General features: G+C 39.2%; 1 protein-coding gene across 11 annotated transcripts in view; it reads left to right on the top strand.

Annotated features, from left to right (window-relative positions):
* The window catches only part of DYNC1I1 (dynein cytoplasmic 1 intermediate chain 1), a 316,271-nt gene that overhangs the window by 90,169 nt on the left and 201,517 nt on the right, over nt 1–24,585 (top strand). For all 11 annotated transcript variants that reach the window (XR_009208752.1, XM_058424458.1, XM_058447060.1 and 8 more), the window contains one exon: nt 494–609. Coding sequence is in view for 10 of the 11 variants with exons in the window: in XM_058424458.1 (XP_058280441.1) it covers nt 494–609 (116 nt within the window). In the remaining variant the exon portion in view is untranslated. The remainder of the gene's footprint in view (nt 1–493; nt 610–24,585) is intronic.

The raw sequence follows: 24,585 nt of genomic DNA, 5'->3' as shown, positions 1-24,585 counted from the left end.
GAAATGAGAAGTGTTATACTCATTCTTTAAATATAATCCCCTCACTGCTATGATAGAGAATGTGTTACACCACTAAGGAACACACCTCTCTTTTTTTTTTTTCAAATTTAAGAAGCATTACTTTCCTTTTCTCCTTTCCTAAGAGACTAGAATCCTGTATTGTAAATGAAAGTTCCCTCAATAAATTTTAACCAAGTAGAATCTGGGATGCTCAGAATGGAAGAGGTCTCATGTAAGCTGGACCAAGACTTTACAGATAGGAAAGCTGAGGGTCTTATCTGACATCACCCAGCCCATTAGGGCCAACGTGGGCCAAGAGCCCACGTGTCCTGACTTCCAGCCCAGAGCCAGTTCTGCTTCATGATCCTGCCCCTTGCACTCAGAAGCTGAGGGTATTTGTGGTTTGTTTGTTTTAGTGCTTTCTTTTATTACTGATAGCTCTTCTGCAAGGAATACCTCCCTTCTCTAAGCATTTATTCTTTGTTACTTACAGAAGAAGACTGCATAAACTGGGCGTGTCAAAGGTTACCCAAGTGGATTTCCTGCCAAGGGAAGTAGTGTCCTACTCAAAGGAAACCCAGACTCCTCTTGCCACACATCAGTCTGAAGGTAAACTATGTCTTTGGCTTACTTTCCATATTATCTCTGGAGAAATCGCTGGGAAGTAACATCTTTCTTGTTGATTTCCTCTTACCATAAGAGCTCTTCATGGGATACAAACATAATGACACTGAAAGCCAAAGCCTCCTCTGAGTTTGAAAGCTATGGAGAGGGAACTCAGTGATACTCTTCCAAGTGACCTGGCAACTTTAACTTAGATAAACTAAAGAGGTTTATCTCACTACATCGAAATCATGTGAGGAGAACAAAAATCATCAAAGAACAATATAATAGAAACAGTGCTGAATTTTATCAATAAGAATACCTTAAGCATACATTAAGAATCTTAAGCATACATTAAGATTCATCATTTACATGGGTTAGCAAACTATAGCCCACCACCTGTTCCTAGAAATAAGGTGTTGTTAGAATACAGCCACATCCAACCATTGACATCTGTGGTTACTTTTTGCTGCAGTGGCAGGGTGAGTAGTTGTGAAAGAGACCTTATGGCTCACAAAACCTAAAATCTTTATTATAACCTGGCCCTTTACAGAAAACCTTTGCTGACCACTGATTTGGTTTGCCAATTGAGGTGACAACACATGAGATTTTCTGACCACAATTTAAAAGTATTTTCCCATGCAAACTCCACATAGGTGAATGGAAATTGAACTCCATACCTTCTTTGTGTATGCCAGAAAAATATCAAGTGAAAAAGTCACATACGGATATCAGAGAATCATAAAAATACACTCATGAGAGAAGTTGAAGTTGATAAATACTTCCTAGAATTCAAAACTTTATCAAAGCAAGATTATGCAAAAGCAGAAGAGGGAAATATATTTTGAAAATAGGATAAGTGAAAGTTTCATTGTTAGAGGCTAACGTTGTGATAGCAAAGCAAATACTCTTTTTACTTTATGTTATTTTATTCTTCAGTGTGGTGAAGAGGATGTTGGAATTCTGGGTTCCTTGTTGTTATGTAGTTAAGTATGGACAAAAGCCATGAAATGTAAAAATGATTAGCATTTCCCCCTTAGTGATTTACAGGAAATATAAAAATCTGTGCATTTTTGTTTGTGCAAGCTACAGGTTTTCAGTTTTGGTTCTAAATAAATAGCGCCCAAAGCAAAGTGAATCAGATTCCTTGAAGTCCGGGGTGCCGTCAGGCATTCTGAAAATCTTTCCTATACGAGCTGTTGTGGGGACAATTCTTTAGTAGCAGGACCTCCATTTTTCAAGCCCCAGTGAAATGAATTTTAGAAGCAAACAAGTAGCACCCTCTGGTGGTGAGCTTTTAAACCAACCAACCCAACAAATGAGACCTGTATATTAATGTGGCTGAAAATACAAAGTTAGCAGGGGGGAAAGAAAGAAAAGAAAAAAAAATACAAAATTAGAAAAGCCTGTGAGAGTTCACCTAGTCTATCCTTGGGCCTCCAGACAAGAACAGGAAGATCGTTAAAAAACATCCTCACCACCCAACCAAAACATTTGACTTAATTTGCTGCCAGAGGTATTTGCAGAGCTGTAGCTGGAGGCATGTTTATTTAGCCCAAAACTTGACCCATAGCATAAAGTTATACAACTGAAATAGGAGAAGGAGTGAATTATTTTTTAAAATGTGTACTTAAGATATTGGAAGTGGTAAAGAAATATTTACAAGGGAAGATAAATTAAGGATGAAAAGGCATCAGCTCTAAAGTTTTAAACTGGAACACATCAAAAGGAAAAGGCTGTAGATTCCATTTTATTACTGCAAGGAGAGCTTGGGAGCCCTCATTATGCTGTGGTCCAAGCAGCAGGAAAGGGGGAATTGAATTTATTTCTCAGCTATTGGCAGAAGTTCTTTCTGTTTTGTTCACAAGATCCATCAAGCTTTTTTGTGGTGAAGGGCATTTAGATGGTTCAGATTCCGCAATACAGAACCCAAAGCTAGCTACCATAGTTCTTGACATTTAAGCAATCCCGGATGGATTTGGACAGAAAAACCTTTCGATTTGGGTTCAGCAAACTGCCGCTCACCACAGGCAATGATGCCTTGACCCTTGGCTGCCGGCAGTCGCCCGGCTGCCCGGCCATCGAGGGTGCTGGTGCTCACTTTCACCTGCTGTGGGGAGGTGGTTGGCAGGAGAGCTGCACGGAGCAGTGGACAGTTGGCAATGAGGTTCTACCATGCGGCAGATGTGGGTTGGCTCCACTGTGGGGTTTGAGCCGTGGCAATGTTTTCATTACAACTGCGCCTTTCAGCGGCAGGAAACAACTACTGAATTTTATGACACAATGAGGCTCTTGGGTGGCTAACATTTGAAGCTGTGGCATATATAACATCCACTTTGGCTTGCTGTTGCCCATAATGTAGGAAGACATGCTGATTATTTTTTGTCATTGTTTGACTGTGGACAGTTTAATGATATTCAAACTAATGATCTCAGAGCATTGATTTGTTCTGCCTCTAGTGGATTCTAGTGCATTCAAGTTCTTACACATTCCCATTTTACTTTTGAAAATGAAGGGGAAGGTACTTTGGATTTGCCCAAGCTTAAGCATCCTTTCTGTACTGTGCACTGTAGTGAACATTCTCATCATAGTAGGTATTAATTTTTGATCATAATGATCTGTTATGAGAAACACTCCAGACAGTGATATAAATAAGCAAGATTTAAGTATAAAGTCTCCATGAATACTGTTCTTTCAACAAGGTTAGACCTTCCTTCTCTGCAGGGAAAGAAGGCCAAGAATGGGCAACACTGACTTAGAGAAGGGTATCTTTGCCCTAATATATTTTAGACACATAATTTTATTCCCAAGTAGCAAGAAAGGAAAAAGAAATTATGGTCCCCTCCAAGGCTGCCTCTCTGTTGCCTATTATGAACCCATTTCTGTACCAGCCATGAGGTCCTGGGCTTAGGGAGCCAGTCTTTTGCATCTTTATTATAGTGAGTAAGTGCGTAGCTTATCCTAAGTACCCAAGAAATGCTGTTGAATGACAAAGATAATGCCAGATGTCTCTAGAAATACCAAGTTCACTATGGTCCCCCTGGGGGAATGAGAATTTTTTAATCTGCTGGAAAGATGCAAGCCACACTGGAGGAAGGAGGAGGAAATTTCTACAACCTGGTACATAATGCATAGTTTGTTTTGATAGTCATCTGGTATCTTGGGGTCCAGGTTTAATCTCTACTCAGGCCCAGTAGCAAACCAAGACATCTCTCTCAAAGGGAGAGTAGTAATGCAATAAAGAGGCCACATTATTATTCTAAAATCTAAGCACCTCTCCTGAGACTCATCTCTTAGGGACATTTGTTTGATTTGCCATAGACACTTGGGGCACCATTGGGTCATCTGGACCATAATTTCCAAGTAGTATAGCCATTTGAAAGTAAAAACTTTCAAACCACTGGGTAAGTGGATTGAATAAGTAGGTGCAAACATTGAACATGTTGCCTGCAAAACCCAGAATGACCCAGTAAGCATTTCAACTCTTAATATTAGAGAATTAAGGTATTCACATACACTTTGGAGTTTACCAGATGACTTGACCAATAGAGACTTTCTTAAGGTAGTGAGTCCTTATGTTTTCAAAGATTTTTCCTCCATCCTCTGGCCTACATAATGTCTTAACTAGGTCTTAAAGGTACCAGCTACAGCTTCCTGTCCGGGTCCTGCTGACATGATGCTCCATGTTGAAGGTGAGATTGTCAAGGGCTACAGATAGAGAACTGGCTCAGCCCTGATGTAGGATGATGAAAATGCAAAGAGAAAGGCGGTAGGTCGAGCAATGCTTAGTGTAGAATATGGTTTGGAGGTACTCCCAGGCCTCCGTATTCTTACCTACATTCAATTTCCCATTATTTCCTGATCATTGCTGTCACTTTCACATAAGTCACCTGGTGACACTAGCAATTCCACAGACCTTATTCAGAAACCCACAGAATTTAAACTTTGCATTTGACTTTGACATTTTTGTAGATACTTATCACAAGCAGAGAGAGTCCTTAGGTCTATGCCTAGATCTAAAATGTAGAGAGTTCAACCTGCCATCTATTTCTAAAAGCTGTCCAGTCCCATTAGAAGTATCCACCTCACCCTAGTGTCTTTAAATTCTTCATGCCATTCACACTATTCAATAGCAGTGAAAATTTGATCCCCTAAATCCTTCTTTTCAATGGACACTTCATTAAAGATCACCATAGAAGAAAAATTATGTAGCTATTTATTACAGCTGACAGATTCCCATTCCTGAACTCTTACTGAATTTTCATTGTCTTTAGTATCAGCTATGGCAGATAACCAACATCAGCTTCCCACGTGACTATCTCCTGATGGTAGTTTCTGTACCAGACTGAGTTTGTGGTTGCCGACAATAGAAACTAACTCTAATTAAATTTAAACAGAAAAAAGGTTTGTTGAGAAGATATGAGATACTTGATAGAATTGACAAAAAAAAAAAAAAAAAAAAGCCAGAGCATTAGGTTTGAAATAAAAAGTAAATTAGGTAGCTGCTATGGACTGGATTGTATATCCCCACAATTCATATATTGAAGGTTTAACCCCTAATATGACTATATTTGGAAATAGGGCTTTTAGGAGGTAATTAAGGTTAAATGAAATCATAAGGGTAAGATCTCTAATTGGTGGCCTTATTAGAAAAGGAAGAGAGAGAGAGAGATCTTTCTCCCTGTGTGTGCATTCACCGAGGAAAGGCCATGTGAGGACACAGCAAGAAGGCAGCTGTCTGCGAGCCAGAAAGAGAGCTTTCACCAGAAAATGAACTGGCTGGCACCTTGATCTTGGACTTCCCTGCTTCCAGAACTGTGAGAAGATAAATTGTCCTTGTTTAAGCCACCCAGTTTATGCTATTTTTCATGGCAGCCTGAGCAGACTAAGAAAGCAGCTAACACAGCAAGATCATACCAGTGAACATTCCTGGTTATAAGACCTGAGCCTCGTGACTTCCTGTCACTGGATACTCTCTGTTAGGCTCATGATTTAAACTCTGTAGTCACTGCTGGCTTGGAAACTTCTAACTCTCTCTGCCTCTTGACAGTGTTCCCTCAAGAGAGTCCATTAGCCGGGACTAGTTTACATGCCCCTGTGTTGGCTGTGAGGGACAAGGCAGAGAAATAACTGCCCCAGTTCAGCTTCCCATAATATTTGGGGATGCTATGACTCAACTTTGATCTATTTTTATATCCTTCCTTTTAGAACAATGGGTGTTTGGATGCTAAGTGGCCAAGAATATATATTGGAAAACTGCCCACTTTGGTGTAAGAAAAAGAAAAAAAGGGAGGTAAAGAGAAAAATAATATTTATTATGTGTTCAGCACACTCATATACATTATTACACTTGTAGCATTGCTAGAGTTTACTCACCTTATAAGTCAGAGGTGCAGAGAGAATGCAGTTCCTTTATTTTATCTTCAGCCATTTATAATACTACTAGATGACACGGAGAAAATATACAAAATAAACAACTTTAGTTCACATCTTTTAAACAGTCCCTGTTAGTATGTTCCATTAATCTTGGGTAGAAATGCCCAAACTCATAGAGTCCCCCTCTCATCTGCATCTCTCTCTGAGATCATGACCAATTGTAGAGGGAAGAAAGATGAGGTTTACATGATCTAATGGCCTTGGTGGAGATAGGGAGGATGAGGGACTCTGGCCTTGTGCTAGTCCCTGGCAGCATGCTGGCTGACATCTGTTGCCCTCTGGCATGATGTCCTTTGTCCACCTGGGCACTGGCACCCTGTGTTAGAGTGTGTAGCTGGTGAACTTGTGATTTGTCCTTTTGGCTTAGTGTGGCAATGTTCCTAGGGAGCATTGGCTATCTCTCTTTTGATGATTTAGTCTCCTCTCAGCTGTCATGGTCTCCAGACCTTGAGCCGATACCTTGTCCTTTCTCCATCCTAGAGGTCTACCTTCAGCCCATGCCATGCCTTTATCCACCACAGCAGATGGGGATCTCTTAGCATACTGACTCTCACTTTAGTGCCCATGCCTCAGAATATTTAAGGGAGGTCCTCACCTGTTCTTTTCTCAGTCTTATCATGCCAGTCACCCCCGGGGAGGCTCAGATGCCTATGGTGAATAAGATCTACTGCATGGTGGTCTCTTTTCAGATTCCCAAAAAAGGAGTGTGGTTCAAGAACCCTGTGCTCATTCCTCCTCTTAGTTTAACACTCCACCTCTCCTAATGCTTCCCCCAGAAAGTGAAAATCCAGATATATCTGAAACTTTGTCTCTTCTTCCGAAATGCTCCTATCTGGAAATAAATTCCCCTGTTTAACTTCTTTCAATTTATATCTTCATTCTACCATGGAGTCCCAAGGTTTTACTGTTCTGGACGGAAGGAGTGATCTGGGTAGTTATTTGTATTTTAAATGGTAAGGAAAAAAACTGGAATATCCTTTCTCCCTCAATTAAACTTGGCCCTCAAACTACAGTGGCATTACAAAATTCAATTTTTTGAGATGGAAGCTGAGTTTTACCTTAGCTGTTTTATTTTCATTCTATATCAATTCTAATCTCTCTACTGGCAAATAAATGCCCTGGGTACACTAGGGTGAATATCATTACATTCACAAAGACAAACAGAAAAGCATATTAATAATTTTCAAATATAAGCCCCACTACACACAAAAATTGTTTTTGCCTACCTCTCATAATCAATGACACAGTCAAGAAATAGCAGAACTAAATAATATCACAAGGCATAGCAAACCTTTAATTCCCCGGAGAGTAACAACTGCTATGTTGACTTACTTAAGAAACATCTAAGGTTCCACTTCCAGCATAAAGTAGACACGAGAGATGGAGCACATGGAGCATGTGAGATGCTCCATGAATCTACTTCCCAGTAAAATTGGTAAAAATGATAAACAACAACAACAAAACCGCACAACTATTTAAAGTATCTGGGAGCAGTCCTAATAGCATATAGCAAGTAAAAAAGAAAGAAGAAAGAAAGAAAGAAAGAAAGAAAGAAAGAAAGAAAGAAAGAAAGAAAGAAAGAAAGAAAGAAAGAAAGAAAGAAAGAAAGAAAGAAAGAAAGAAAGAAAGAAAGAAAGAAAAACACTTATCTAATAAAACTAATTACAACTTGGTAAAAACAGGAAGATTCTATGGTATTTGAACCATACTCCATTCCCTCCTTGCGCCCAATTCAGCTTTAAGGAAACTACTTCAGGTGGATGCAGCAGAGAACACAGGGCTACCTCTCCTGCCAGCTCCCACTTGGAGAGCTATTGTATCTTCCTGGAAGAGGCAAGACATTAGCATTTCTCATACTGCCCCAGCTACTTGTTTCAGAAGATAAATTCCAAGCAAGTGTGAGTACAAGGTGGGGACTCCCTTTTTCAGCCCAACACTAACTTGAGGGATGGAGATTTTACCTTGGGTTCAACATGCTGAGAACATGGGACCCCAATTGTCTTCACCATGGCTCATGTGTAAAGCAGAGGTTTCATGGTGGGAAAAGCAAGCTAAGTAGACTGGAAGCAATAGCAGCACCCCACTCTCCCACACAGCCAGCTGCTAAAGCAAGGGTGTCACTCAGAAAGAAGTGTGCCATTGTCCCCTCCCCCAGCTCCAGAATCTTGGTGCAAAGATTTTGACCAGGGAGAGAGGCAGGTCAAAATCAGAGAGCTCAGAATCTCTTCTCAAAAGAGCTAACGTGATTTTCAATGTTCAAGCCTAAGGGCATCCTCAAAACAATCAAGATTGTGGTGTAAAGCAATTAGGAAAAGACTGGTAGGAGTGCTAAATGTGTAGATAAACTGAAACATAGCTAGCTTACCAGACAGAACCAGGAAAACAGACAGCTAAGAAGAGCCCTTCTGGGATCACAACACATCTCAAAAACTGGTCTCGAAAACTGTAAATTAAATTCAGGCTCATTTCAACCTGTGGAGAAATTTGTGCCCCAGGGCAATGTTGAAAACTATAGAGCAACAATTATGGAACTCAGTGGCAGCAATTAGTGAAACTGAACAGTTGATGTGATCAGAGAAAAGAACTGCTAAACGGACTACAAAAACCTGTTACCTCAGGATAACTATGCACATGCCCAAGGCTGCGCCCTTCCAGGATCAGTATGAGAGGATTCACACTATGGGAGGACAGGGGAGAACAGACTTCACCAAAATAGCCCAACCAATCACTAAACAAATAAGCAAGCAAATAACAATAACAAACCTGGGGGTTGGGGGGACTGGTATCCAGTGCTGCTACAATATATTATCAAAGTCAATTTCTTAAAAAAAGAAATATGAGGCAAAGAAACCAGAAAGTCTGACCCCTACACAGGCAGGGAAGCAGGCAACAGAAACTGCCTGTGAGAGCAACTAGATGGATTTAACAAAGACTTCAAAGTTGTGTATGTGTGTATGTGTTTTTTCAAAGAACTAAAAGAAACCATACTAATGAAGTAAATGAAAGTATGGTTACTATATTTCACCAAATAGAGAATGTCAACACAGAGCTAGAAATTTTTTTGGAAAAAAAAAGAACCAAATGTAAATTCTAGAGTTCAGTACAAAAACTGAAGTGAAAAATTCATTAAAGGCACATAAACAAACATTGAACTAATAGAAGAAAAGAATTAGCAAACTTCAAGATAGATTGATAGGGAGTATGCAGTCTGAAGATGAGAAAGGATAAACAATGAAGAAAAACTAAGAGATCCTCAGAGAAATGTGGGATAGCATTAAGCAAATCAGCCTACCTGTAACAGGAATGCCAGAAGGATAGATCAAAGAAAAAGGAGTAGAAAATACTCAAATAAATAATGGAATAGAATTTCTCAAATTTGATGAAAAACTTTAACTATAAACCTAAGAGGCTCTAAACTCCAAGTAAGATTAAAGCAAATAGTTCCACAGACATAGCATAGTACAAATGCTGAAACCCAAAGACAAGGAAAATATCCTGAAAGCAGCAGGAGGAAATGAATTTTCACTTACAAGAGAACCTCAATAAGATAAACTGCTGACTTCTTATCAGAAATAATGATGACCAGAAGACAGTGGTATGGTGTATTCCTAGTGCTCAAAGAAAAAAAGAAAAAAAAACACAACTGTCAATCAAGAATCACTACCCAGCAAAGCTATCTTTCAAAAATGAAGGTAAAATAAAAACATTCACAGATAATCATTGAGATAATTTGTAGTCACAGACCCACCTTACAAGAAATATAAAAGAAAGTTATTCAGACTGAAAGTGACTGACCCCAGAGAGTAATTCAAATCTATAGGGAAAAACAAAGAGCTCAAGTAGAGGTAGCTACGTAACTATAAAAGATAGTATACATACATATTTCTTTTTTCTTTTCCTTCTCTTAACTTATTTAAATAGCAATGATATAAAACACTATACATATAATTGTATTATTCAGCCTATAACTTATAGAAAAGTAATATATTTTCTAATAACAGCACAAAGAAGGTGAGGGGGAGCACTTTGTTATTTACAGAAATTCTCCATTGTTCTTTTTTTTGCTGAAATCTTATAGTCTATAGTAACTAGCATTAAAACTCTTAAATGAAAAAGAGTCTTATATTTTGGGGATAGTAGAGAACTGAAGAAGAAGTAATTATGCGGAGAGGAACAGCAAAAGTAAAGTAAGTGATAAAATGATCAAACAGTAAAAAGAGAGCCATGCTTAGCTCTTGTGGCATAAAGCAAGAAAGAAAGTCATAACAAATAACTAGTCAAAGACATGCAAATAAGGGCAGGAGAGCTCTGTGTGGCCTCCATACATTTTAGACAGTTAAGGGTCAAAATCTGGGATATCTAGTTGAAGGCATTAGAAATTCAACCATATGACCTAGGCTTCATGGCGGGTACATTAAGAGAGGAATGCCTACTTCCCTTTTTCTGGTATCCAGAAAGAGCAAGCTTCCATCAAACTTCTAACTTGTATGCCTTTCTTTTCTCCTCCTAATAGAGAGAGAATTATAGGAAGGTAATTGTCCAACATATTTTGATTGGATATAACTAACTTATCAATGGTTCTAAGCATGAAGAATTTGGTCTATTTATACTAACGTTCTCCCCAGACCAGTTAGAGTTAAGTGTTTGCTCTGCCATATAGGAGCTGTTCCAAGGTCTAGAATCTGGACGGAAGAAGTAGTAAGTCCAGTTTTACTTTCACAGTAACTTATAATTGTCGACCTATTCCTTATTGCTAGTAATGATGATAGTTTGGCCTTTATTTGTTTTATTCCTGTTCTTATTTTTCAATTAATTCAGAACTTGGACAGGAAAAAGTGGTACTATTTCAAAACCCCAACACCTTGGTACATTGCCTGGAAATCTAACCCAGTCCTCCCACATGGTAAGAGAGAATTCCACCAACTGAACACACTTCCTATCCACATCTGATGTTTCTTCCAATGTGAAGTCCGTTCGTGGAATACTCTTAGCTTCTTGCCACCCCTTTACCACTCCACTCTACCCTGCATACTCCACCCCCAGAGGAGGTGGAATCATTTATCCAATTGGTAGGTTTGAATAAACAACCTGGGCAGTTTCAGGCCATCTCCAGGTTTTTTCCTGGGGGAGCCAGCATACCTGTAGGGGTTACAAGTTACTTTCTTCTCCTCTGTGCTATGAGTCATACTCAAGTCACATGCAAGAGGGGATGCCTGTAAGGTCCAGCCTTACCTGTGAGAGAGTGGGTAAGTCTGCCTATTTCAGAAAAATCAATTAGCAGATCCATTTGGCTTTCTTCATAACCTACATTTTCTTCCTTTTTTTTTTTTTTTTTTGAGACAGAGTCTTGCTCTGTCACCCAGGCTGGAGTACAGTGATGTGATCTCAGCTCACTGCAACCTCCGCCTCCTGAGTTCAAACGATTCTGCTGCCTCAGCCTCCCGAGTAGCTGGGATTACAGGTGCACACCGCTGTGCCCGGCTAATTTTTGTATTTTTAGTAGAGATGGGGTTTCACCATATTGGCCAGGCTGGTCTCGAACTCCTGACCCTCATGATCTGCCCATCTCAGCCTCCTATAATCTGCATTTTCACTCGTTCTTTATCAGCAATGAAAATGTTATTTTGGCCTCCCTCCATTTTTTATCTTTCCCTTGTTTCTCATTTGGATGCTATTTATTTGGTCCTCTTAAGAATCTCAAACAGTAGAAGGAAAATTATGTCAAGATGTCAGTTCTGAAGAAATCAAAGTACTGAAGATAATATTAATGACCATAGGTAATTACACAAGAAAGAGTAACTTAGGCAGAAGGGAGAGGGTTATATTCTAGGAACAAGGAAAGAGCCCATTTGTAGAAGTGGATTACAGGGTCAGAGTGGAAGCAGCAATAAAGTCACCTTGATGCTGAGCCCTGAAATCCTTTTAACTCTCTATGAATGTGTGTCAATGCTGAGCCTGTGTGTGAAGGTACTAACTGTGTAGGTTTGTGAGGGAAGAGAGCCTGGAAGCTTGCTATACTTTATGACTTATTTGAAAAGGAAAAAGAAAAAAAAAAAGTAAAACCTGATCACTATTACCATAAAGCCATAGCATGAAATAAGATTTTCTGTAAAATTGTTAGCACAGCATTCCAGTTTTGATAACACTTCAGATGATTTTGTTGCAGTAAAATATATCAGACTGAAAAACTTTCCTTTGCCTAAAGGAAGGTAGTTCTTGGACTATTCGGGAACAAATGATCTCTTTCAACAGCTCAAAACTTGTAGTGTGGCATTTGTTTTCTTGTGATCAATAGAGCAAGTGTTCATTTTCACCATGAGTGTGGCATACTGGAGGCTCAGGCTAATTATTTTTCTGGTAATGGGAAATAAGATTGAACCGATGGCTCAAAGCAAGTGAGAATAACCTTTGATTCCCTGTACCTGATTATTCTCTAGTGTCATATGGCAGCCCCTGGCAGCCCATTCACATTTCCTGATTAAGTAAGCAGTTTGGGTCAGGCATATAGTCATGCATCGAATAGTTCTCTGGATAATATTAGTTCCAAGGTAAGAAACAAAATATGGTTAAATGTGTATGAGTTTATAATTTATTTACTGTTCACAGGGGTGGGATTTGCACTCCCATTTGTTTGATATATGCTGTGGCTGAGGACACCATATTCATATGTAGTTTTTTATCTTCAGCAGAACCATTTAAAATTTCCTTCTTTTCCTGTTTCCTTCAGTATGTTCTGTATTTCCAAAACCATCTTCTTTCCCTTGAGCAACCATTTTCTTTTGTTTAGGATCATAAATTTCACATCTCCTGTCAACCTTTTTGTCAAGAGGATATTGTGAAGATAAAATGACAAAATGGTTGGAAAAATGCTTTTCTTTGAACTTTATTTCAATAATAGGTATTGTTTTGCTGCTGAAGGACTGAGAAAAGTTTTATGGATACCAATTTTCCCCTCATAAAGTAGATCAAGACAATGTTCTTGCCAAAACCGGGTACTTCTTAGTCATGTTGAGCTTCGGGAGGTGTCTATTTTCTCCAGAAGAAGAGGACAAAGAGATGCACTATATTTCTTAAAGTCCTGGATAGGAAGTTTGAGCATCTGTTTCCCTCTATCCATAGTTCGTTCAGAGTGGTAACTTCAGCAGTCATCCAGCAGAACTAGTGTCCCTGTCATCTTCAGGTGCTCTGAATAAGTAGTGATTTGGGCTGCTATAGAGATCCTTGGGTGGGCTGGCAGTAACACATCTTCCAGTAATCATTACTAGAAGTGTCAGTCTAGGTAAATTCATGTTCATCTGGGACCATTTTCTCTTACTTTGCTTAAATTTAACCCAGATCTTAAGATCCAAGTGTTACATTGAACATTAGTGAGGTACAGCGAAATTTGAAGAGGTGGGAAAAAGTTTTCCTTTCCACCCTTACAGAGACAACACACTGAGGAAATAGGAGTCTCCCCTCGTCTATTTAGGTAATCCTTGGCTTGGCATATTTGGGTAAGAAAATGAAAGGTTTGCCTACATAGTTGAAATCTCTCGTCACATTATATCATCTGAAGCCTATTTGTACGTTGGGATCATTTTATTTGGTTTTGGTTAGGCATAAAAGTGTTCTGTGGTCTCCTCTTTTTTCAAGGCCTTCTGGCTTTTGGAAAATTGAGTGATTTCATCCCTGTCCGGGTTTCCTAGTGAAATCTTGTATTTTTACTCAAATTACTTGATCAATTAGTTATGTCAGCTGCCCAAAATGTGCCTTTTTATTAATAGCACCTTTTATCAACTCATTGGAATTAGAAATTGCAACCATGGTTTGAGGCTGGTAACATCTTGCAATAATTTATAAATATTACTTTTTAAAAAGACCTCACAATTGCTCATTTGTGAACTTTTTGGATGTGTCCCTGTGTGAGAAATTGCATTTGTATTATTATTAGTTCTGACAAACTGGATTAGATCTTGGCTATTGTTAAGTGGTTCTATCTACCCTCAAATCTACTGAGAGACACAGCATTTTAAATGAATTTAATTAAAACGGCATGTGGTTTATAGAACTGCCTCCAGTCAGTATGCCATTCTTCTTGACTGAATAGAGTTTCTACTAATGTATAATGATGTTTTATGTGAGAGAGGTTTGAAACTCCTTCATAGTAGCCCCAAGGTAGTTTCCGTGGAATGACATGGTGGTGAGATTTTGAAATTCTAAAAAACCTTTTATACTTAAGTGAGTCATGTTTACACCAACTAATGTATGCATAAATGTGTTAAATATGTTTGTTGAAGCTGTGAGAGACATGGATTGTATTTCAACACCAGCAACATGTTGGCAGTGAGAGATTTTTAAGAAATTCAAATCTGGCAGCAGTTTGGAAGATCTGAGGAAAGATATATGGATACCAATAATATGTATTATTCTTTGAAGTATGAAAAAACCCATTGTGGAATTTCCTCTTAAAATCGGTTCCTTTGGTCAACTAGTTTTAATGGTTCTCCCCTAAGAAATAAGAATTATACATAAAGACGATTCTCAGCATCAGTTTAAAACAGTCTTGGAAAATATCAATGATAGAAGTTTATGTTTTTTTAAATGAAGATTTTTTGCATTTTTGAATATTTTAAAAGAATAAGTTGTTCAATAAAACTTTATAGAGGGAGTCAATGAAGCCATTTGACTGAATAGACTCAAATTCTGATTCTGGAAATTGATCTTTGATGATAATGATAGGATAACTGCAGGCAAGTCATCTTGACCCATTTTCCTCCACAGTCAGTCTTCTGAAATGACACTACTGAGAAATGCAGTCTTTACATCATTTTCATTAAGTACACAACAAAATGTCTGGCAATGATGTAGACTCCAGCAGGACATGATTAGAGAAGAAGTGGTTCAACAGAAGGGAGTAAGCTCCAGGTAAACATGCAGCACAAATGAGGAAGAATTTCCAGGACATGGAAACTAACAGGTAAGAGAGACGAGCTCAGATTGGAGGAGCTCACCTCAGCCTCTCAAAATGCTAGGATTGCAGACATGAGCCACTATGCCTGGCCCTTCATTTTTTTTTTTCTAAGAGACAGAGTCTTGCTGTGTTGCCCAGACTGGAGTCCAGTGGCATGATCATAGCTCACTGTAGCCTTCCATTGAGCAAGGAAGGAAACAATGAACTTTCCATGGGAAGAGAGTTGAAATAAAGGAAGGTCATGAGAATCTCAGGCTGTGATTTCTTGAGAGGAAGTCAATGAAATGAACTACAGGCATGAACAATGAAGAAAAGTTAGAAGGATAATACAGACAACAGCTTGGCCGGGCACGGTGGCTCACACCTGTAATCTTAGCTCTCAGGGAGGCAGAGGTGGGAGGATAGCTTGAGCCCAGGAGTTCAAGACCTGCCTGGGCAATATAGCAAGACCCCATTCTCCACAAAAAGGAAGAAAAAAAAAGACAAAAAAAAATAAGCATAATAGAGACAACAGCTTATAGGCTATATACACAGCAGTATTCTCTGTTTCTCCTCAACCTCAGTAAAAGCTAATCTACCTCATAGGGCTGTCATGAAGATCAAATGTAGTCAATATAAAAAAAATTCATGTAAGATGCTTAGTACAATACGTGGTATATTACAAGTACTCAAAGCATTTTAACTTAAAAATTACCATTTGCACATATTCTAACTAGATGTCTTTCTTAATGTTTCCATAAAAGATTCCATATATTGATTCAAAATTAAGAAATATCTTTTCATTTCTAGAAACCCTGTGTTTCCTCCTGATCTGAATGGCATGTCATTTTAGAATTCTTATTGTGAGATGTTTCTTCTTCTTCTTTTTTTTTTTTTGAAATGGAGTCTCAGTCTGTTGCTCAGGCTGGAGTGCAGTGGCGTGATCTTGGCTCACTGCAACTTCCACCTCCCAGGTTCAAGTGATTCTCCTGCCTCAGCCTCTCAATTAGCTGGGAATACAGGCACCCACCACCACACCTGGCTAATTTTTTGTTTGTTTGTATTTTTAGCAGAGATGGGGTTTTGCCATGTTGGCCAGGCTGGTCTCGAATGCCTGACCTCAAGTGATCCATTCGCCTCATCCTCTCAAAGTGCTGGGATTACAGACATGAGCCACCATGCCCTGCCCTTCATTTTGTTTTTTCTAAGAGACAGAGTCTTGCTGTGTTGCCCAGTCTGGAGTCCAGTGGCATGATCATAGCTCACTGCAAGCTCAACCTCCTGGGTTCAAAGGATCCTCCCTCCTCAGGCTCCCATGTAGCTGAGGAAACAGGTGCATGCCACCATGTCCAGCTAATTTTTTAATTTTTTGTAGAGACAGGGTCTCACTATATTGCCCAGGCTCTTTTCAAATTCCTGGCCTCAAGCAATCCTCCTGCCTTAGCCTCCCAACGTGCTAGGATTACAGATGTAAGCCACTGTGCCTGGTCTTGATCTTAGCTTCTTAAAAAATCAAAAGTGTTTTAGGTAATGGTATCTCTTCCAAAAATGTCATTATCAGAAAGAAAGACATTTTTAAAAACCCACAACATTTTTATTCCTTGCACTTAGTTTTTTGGCCTCTAACTTTGGGAGATGCAAATAATCTCTCTGAAGAAAAAATAAACTACCAAAGGTCATATTATAAATCCTACTTTTAAGATCTGGGTAACACTGTTTAATAATAACATAGCAGCTATCCTTTATTGAGCTATTACTTGCCCAGTACAATGTGCAATCTACGTATTTCCTCTACAGTCTTCACTTCTATGCTAAACAAATTGTATTATTCTACAATTTTATAAAGAAACTAAGACTCAGGCCGGACACAGTGGCCCACACCTATAATCCCAACACTTTGGGAGGCCGAGGCAGGCAGATCACTTGAGGCTAGGAAATCAAGACCAGGCTGGCCAACATGGTGAAACCCCGTCTCTACTAAAAATACAACAATTACCTGAGCGTGGTGTCATGTCTGTAGTCCCAGCTACTCGGGACACTGGGGCAGGAGGATTGCTTGAACTGGGGAGGCGGAGGTTGCAGAGAGCCGAGATGGCACTACTGCACTCCAGCCTGGGTGACAGAGTGAGACCTGTGTCAAAAAACAAAGCAAAACAAAACAAACAAGCAAAAAAATCCACATTCACCAAAAAAAAAAAAAAAAAAAAAAATTAAGACTCAGAGAACTTAACTTGCTAGCAAATAACCAAGCCAGGATTCACACTCAGTGCTTCCTGACTTTAAGTTTCTTCCCATGATGCCATTCTGCCTCAAACCAGACAGCCAATCTCCTTAAGAAGACAACAATTTTTTCTCAAAATATTTTGACATTAGTGAATTAACCAAGTATGCCACTTGTCTGACTGCACAAATCCTTACCAAGGAAGCAAAGTGGAAAAAAAAAGTTGAGAAAATTCCAGGCAATGGAAACACAATAGGCAAAAAGACATTTCAGTTTTATTTGGAGAACATATGAAAGGAGCAGCAATGATCACAGGGAACAAACTAGAAACACTTCCTTGTGAGTGATGGTATTCTATTTCCATGGTAACTAGACATGGCAGAGAAAGTCAATGCCTCGTTTCTGTTTACTCAATCTGTATGAGCTCAATGTATATGACAGGGCAGTTTTCAACAAAGAATAATTCAGAGACAGCCCTGATCATGTCACCCCTGCCTAAACACTTTCCAGGATTCTTGGCTAAGTGCAGGATGCCTTGTGGGCATAGGAGGTCCTCTATTCAGCCAGTCTCATCTCCTGCTCTCCACAGTTCCGTCTCTATGCTCTGGTCTATTCTGACATGCACCCAATCCGGGCTGCATATTAGAGTCACCTAGGGAGCTTTAAAAATATACAGATGTCTGGGCTTCACGAACCCCAGGGATTCTGATTTAATGGTCTGGGGTAGGGTCTTAAAATCTCTCCAGGTAATTAGAAAGCACAGCCGGGATTGAGAAGATCACTGATCTAATCAAAGAGGATTCTAAAAATTACTTCATTCTCCTGACTCTACACTTTATACTAACGCCCTTCCTTTCTCCTGAAAGATCTTTTCTCTCTCCTCCCCTTTCACCTCCTCTGGCCAACTATACCTTTTAAATTCTTTTCATCTTGTAAAGTGTTTCTCCAATGCCTTGAAGCTTTTCTTAATTCTCCCTCCTCTTTTTAGTTGAACATAGTATCTCTTTCATTTAAACTTTAAAAATGTGTTTTTACCCCTCTTACATCATTTATATTTCCTATCACTACCTCCTATCACCCTTCTCTATGAGCAAGGACTAGATTTTGCAGATTTTTTGATATACTAAAGGCTCAATAAAAAATTAAATACCTGTATTTCAAGGTTGCAAAATATTTTTACACAGATCTTCGGAGAAAAGAGTTAATATCCTCCATTTCTGATGATGCTTGAATTGAGTTCAAGACTGGGCCCAAGGTCCATCCCCTAATAGTGAGAATGCTTATTTTAGAGCCTGCAAGCCCCCTGGTATTGTATTTAGAATAGTGTATGGGCTTGGGTGTGTTATTTTCAGGAGAGTTTCCATAGCTTTAATCAGATTCTCAAAGTTACCCATCTATGATTCATTAACATGTTAAAGCTACTATCCTACAAGATGAATCTTCAGAGGCTCAGTGCTCAGTGGTGTCAGTGGCCTTGATTTGATTCTGTTTACTGGACACTAACCTTCCATTTCTCTTTCTGCCATAATTTTAGGCCACTTCACCTCCATTTAGGTTGAATGCCTTCATGAAAATGTTAGTACTCTAAAGACTAATCGAGAATAACACCTATCATTTGGATGATTAAATATTTTTAAATGAAAAATAAAATTAGGCCAGAAGTGACGGCTCACACCTGTAATCCGAACACTTCAGGAGGCCAAGGTGGGCAGATTGCTTGAGCCCAGGAGTTCAAGACAAGCCTGGCCAACATGGCAAACCCCATCTCCACAAAAAGTACAAAAAATCTAGCTGAACGTGGTAGTGCACGCCTGTAGTCCCAGCTACTTGGGAGGCTGAGGTGGGAGGATCGCTTGAGCCCAGGAGGTTGAGGCTGCAGTGAGCCACGATCATGCCATTTTAGTCCAGCCTGGGCAACAGAGTGAGACCCTGTCTTTAAAAAAAAATAATGAGAAACAAAATTAAAGGTACTTTTGTTATTGGCTCAGAAAAAGTGTGAATTCCCATCTTGGTTAGGTGATAAATGCATAGTGTCTTTGCCACCATTGTCCACCACAGAGAAAAGTGCTCATGTGCATGTGTATGTGTGTGTGTTTTGTGTGAGTATTTTAGCAAAATCTGATTTTTCTTAGACAAAAAAATTGCCAAAGGCCTGGTTGTCTGCAAAAGGAATAAAATTCATTTCAGCAGGCCACCTCTGAGTTTCATTATTTGCTGCTGAAATATTTGGGACTAAAACAACAACAATCAAAACATGACTTAGTAGCTGTTAGAAGTAATTTTTCTACTTCTGGGCACAAAATAGCCAGAAAAGCATCTGTCTTCTCAATTGAACTGATTTGTAATTCTAGAATATAAGAGGAAAAAACTGGAAGGACTTCCACTTAAATCTGTAATTTTGGTAATTCTGAAGTAACGTGACACAAGGAATTTTGATCATTGCTCAGTTCAGCCTGGGGGAATCTCCTTTCAAGGAATGAGAAATGCTTGGGAGAAGTCATTGGAGGAAGCTGCAATTGGAGTTTGACCTGAATAAATTGAAATAGAACATGGGAGATATTACCTAGTGAGCCTAGTAGAAATTAGCAAGCTGCAGATAAGAGTTAGCAGTATATATATTCACATATATATGGCTGTGTACTCAAAATTGTTGCAAAGTGTGAACATCAGACTTAATCAAATGACATGTTGATATGCCTCCTTATAAAAAAGGGTTGGCATTAAAATTCAGAATTTTCAAAATACAAAAATTAGAAGGTGATTACTCACGTTTTTAAAAGAACTCTTTGCCTTAAAAAGAATCTACCACATTATTCCATTCAAATTACTCCTTATAGAAATGACTTCCTGTTCAATAAATAGTTCTGAGAGAACTGGCTAATCATATGCAGAAGACTGAAAATGGACTCCTATTTTACACCATACACAAAAATCAACTCAAGATGGATTAAAGACTTAAATGTAAATTACAAAACTATAAAAACCCTGAAAGTTAACCTAGGCAATACCATTCAGGACATAGAAACTGGCAAAGATTTCATTTTCATACCAAAAATAATTGCAACAAAAGCAAAAATTGACAAATTGGATTAAACTTAAGAGCTTCTGCACAGTGAAAGAAACCATCCACAGAGTAAACAGACAACCTACAGAATGGGAGAAAATATTTGCAAACTATTCATCATCTGACAAAGGTCTAATATCCAGCATCTATAAAAAAAACTTTAACAAATTTACAACAACAACAACAACAACAACACCCCATTAAAAAGTAGGCAAAGGACATGAATAGACAGTTTTCAAAAGAAGACATACATGTGGCCAATAAGCGTATGAAAAAAAGCTCAACATCACTGATCATGAGAGAAATGCAAATCAAACCACAATGAGATACCATCTCACACCAATCAGAATGTCTATTATTAAAAGGTCAAAAACTAACAGATGCTGGCAAGGTTGCGGATAAAAGAGAATGCGTATACATTGTTGGTGGGAGTGTAAATTAGTTCAACTGTTGTGGAAAGCAGGGTGGCAATTCCTGAAACAGCAAAAAACAGAACTACCATTCAATCCGCTTACTGATATAGCCAATGTAATAAATCATTCTACCATAAAGGCATATGCATGTGTATGTTCATTGCAGCACTATTCACAATTGCAAATACATGGAATCAACCTCAATGCCCATCAGTGGCAAAGTGGATAAAGAAAACGTGGTACATATATACCATGGAATACTATGCAGCCATAAAAAGAACGAGATTATGTTCTTTGTGGGAACGTGGTTGAAGCTGGAGGCCATTATCCTTAACAAAAATGCAGGAACAGAAAGGCAAATACCACATGTTCTCACTTTAAGTGTGACTTAAATGATGAGAACACATGGACACATAGAGGAGAACAACAGATACTGGGGCCTCCTTGAGGGTGGAGGGTGAGAGGAGGAGGAAGGGAGAGGATCAGAAAAAGTAACTATTGGGTACTAGGCTTAGTACCTGGGTGAGAAAATAATCTGTTCAACAAACCCCTGTGACACAAATTTACCCATATAACAAACCTTCAGATGCACCACTGTACCTAAAATAAAAGTTTAAAAAATAAATAAAATTAAATTAATGAAATTCTCTTTAAAGTATGTTAAAATTGCCATTTGGTTAATTTCAGAGGTTCTCACACTTCAGTGTGCACTGCCGTCACCAGAAAGGTATGTTAAAAATTAGGTTGCTGCATAAATGTCTTCTTTTGAGAAGTGTCTGTTCACATCCTTTGCCCACTTTTTGATGGGGTTGTTTGTTTTTTTCTTGTAAATTTGTTTGAGTTCATTGTAGATTCTGGATATTAGCCCTTTGTCAGCTGAGTAGGTTGCAAAAATTTTCTCCCATTCTGTAAGTTGCCTGTTCACTCTGATGGTAGTTTATTTTGCTGTGCAGAAGCTCTTTAGTTTAATGAGATCCCATTTGTCAATTTTGGCTTTTGTTGCCGTTGCTTTTGGTGTTTTAGACATGAAGTCCTTGCCCACGCCTATGTCCTGAATGGTATTGCCTAGGCTTTCTTCTAGGGTTTTTATGGTTTTAGGTCTAACATGTAAGTCTTTAATCCATCTTGAATTAATTTTTGTATAAGGTGTAAGGAAGGGATCCAGTTTCAGCTTTCTGCATATGGCTAGCCAGTTTTCCCAGCACCATTTATTAAATAGGGAATCCTTTCCCCATTGCTTGTTTTTGTCAGGTTTGTCAAAGATCAGATAGTTGTAGATATGTGGCATTATTTCTGAGGGCTCTGTTCTGTTCCATTGATCTATGTCTCTGTTGTGGTACCAGTACCATGCTGTTTTGGTTACTGTAGCCTTGTAGTATAGTTTGAAGTCAGGTAGGGTGATGCCTCCAGCTTTGTTCTTTTGGCTTAGGATTGACTTGGCGACGCGGGCTCTTTTTTGGTTCAATGCTCATCATCACTGGCCATCAGAGAAATGCAAATCAAAACCACAATGAGATACCATCTCACACCAGTTAGAATGGCGATCATTAAAAAGTCAGGAAACAACAGGTGCTGGAGAGGATGTGGAGAAATAGGAACACTTTTACACTGTTGGTGGGACTGTAAACTAGTTCAACCATTGTGGAAGTCAGTGTGGTGATTCCTCAGGGATCTAGAACTAGAAATACCATTTGACCCAGCCATCCCATTACTGGGTATACACCCAAAGGACTATAAATCATGCTGCTATAAAGACACATGCACACGTATGTTTGTTGCGGCACTATTCACAATAGGAAAGACTTGGAACCAACCCAAATGCCCAACAACGATAGACTGGATTAAGAAAATGTGGCACATATACACCATGGAATACTGTGCAGCCATAAAAAATGATGAGTTCATGTCCTTTGTAGGGACGTGGATGAAACTGGAAAACATCATTCTCAGTAAACTATCGCAAGGACAAAAAACCAAACACCGCATGTTCTCACTCATAGGTGGGAATTGAACAATGAGAACTCATGGACACAGGAAGGGGAACATCACACTCGGGGGACTGTTGTGGGTTGCGGGGAGCAGGGAGGGACAGCATTAGGAGATATACCTAATGCTAAATGACGAGTTAATGGGTGCAGCAAACCAACACGGCACATGGATACATACGTAACAAACCTGCACGTTGTGCACATGTACCCTAAAACCTAAAGTATAATAATAAAAAATAAAATAAAATAAAAATAAAAAATAAAAATTAGGTTGCTCAGCCCCCACCCTCGGAATTTCTGATTCAGAAGGTTTGGGATGAATCCCTAAAATCTGCGTTTCGAACAGGTTCTCTGGTCTGGGCACCCATTTGAAAACTGTTGGTTTATTAAAATTCTTCCTGAACATAGTTTATTAGAAAAAATCTATGATGTAACAGAAAGTAAACCTACAAGTGATTTTTAGTGGATGTGATGTGCTGAATTGTGTATCCCCCCAAATTTCATATGCTGAAGTCCTCACCCCCAGTACCTCAGAATGTGACTGTATTTAAAGATAGGGTCCTTAAAGAAGTAATTAAGTTAAAATGAGGTCATTAGAGTGGGCCTTCATCCAACATATGACTAGTGTACTTATAGGAAGGGGAAATTAGGACCCACACACACACAGAGGAAAGCCCATGTGAAAAAACAGGGAGAAGGTGGTCATCTACAAGCCAAGGAAAGAGGACTCAGAAGAAACCAGCCTGCTGACACCTTCACTTGGATTTCTAGCCCCTAGACTACGAAGAAATATATTTCTGATGTTTGATCTCCCTAGTCTGTGGTCCTCTGTTATGGGTCTAGCAAGCTAATACAGATTGTGGGCTTCAAAATAAAATAGCTATTTAGAAAATGTATTCAACAGTTTTGCGTTTGGTCTAAGGGTAAAAATCAAAAGTGATAGTAAAGTAAGAGAAGCAAACAGAGAAAAATGCACTCTTAACCTCTGCTTCATGTCCACTTTTGCCTTTGTAGATGTCTCTGGGCATCTGGGCTTGGAGGAGACACCTGAATTTATGTTTAATCAGAGGACACTATTGGTGTCAGGTTGGTTCACAAATGTGGGAGAGTAAGAGAGCTACATGGAAAGGAAGAGTCCATATGAACAGAATGAAGTGTGTGGCCTAGGGAGAGTTTTAATGTTCTTGCATATTCAGTGTCTTTATGAATGGTATACCAGATATACAGGGGTTATAAATTGGGGGAAAGGGGGCATGATGCAGAGTGGGGGTGAAGAGTGTGTTTTATTTGTTCTGCTCACTGTTTGCACAATTTGAAGTTAAATGATTTGGGGTGTGTACTCTATCCTCACTCCTCCTTTGGTCACATATCCACCTTCTTCACCCATTTGTCCTGCCTGGTCTCTAGATGCCTTTCAGTGGGTGACCCCCAATTTCAAGTATCCTATAGTAGTTATTGTCCCCTACATGGTACATCTTAGTTATAAGTTCTGGTAAATTTTGTTTTTGTAACTTTTTTTTTTCTTCTTGAGACAGATTGTTGCTCTTTCATCCAGGCTGGAGTGCAGTAGCACGATTTCGGCTCATTGCAACCTCTGCCTCCCAGGTTTCAGCGATTCTTCTGCCTCAGCCTCCTAAGTAGCTGTGATGCACCACCATGCTCAGCTAATTTTTTCCTTTTTTTTTTAATTGAGACAGAGTCTTGCTCTGTCATCCAGGCTGGAGTGCAGTGGCATGATCTTGGCCCACTGCAACCTCCACTTCCTGGGTTCAAGCGATTCTCCTGCCTCAACCTCCTGAGTAGCTGGGATTAAAAGCACACACTGGCCCATGCCACCAATGCCCAGCTAATTTTTTTTCCCCCAAGATGGAGTCTTGCTCTGTCACCCAGGTGGGAGTGCTGTGGCAGTGATCTCGGCTCACTGCAAGCTC

This window comes from Hylobates moloch, unplaced genomic scaffold (genome assembly GCF_009828535.3).
Source record: "Hylobates moloch isolate HMO894 unplaced genomic scaffold, HMol_V3 SCAFFOLD_1, whole genome shotgun sequence".
Taxonomy (NCBI): domain Eukaryota; kingdom Metazoa; phylum Chordata; class Mammalia; order Primates; family Hylobatidae; genus Hylobates; species Hylobates moloch.
This window is presented reverse-complemented; position numbering and strand designations above follow the sequence as displayed.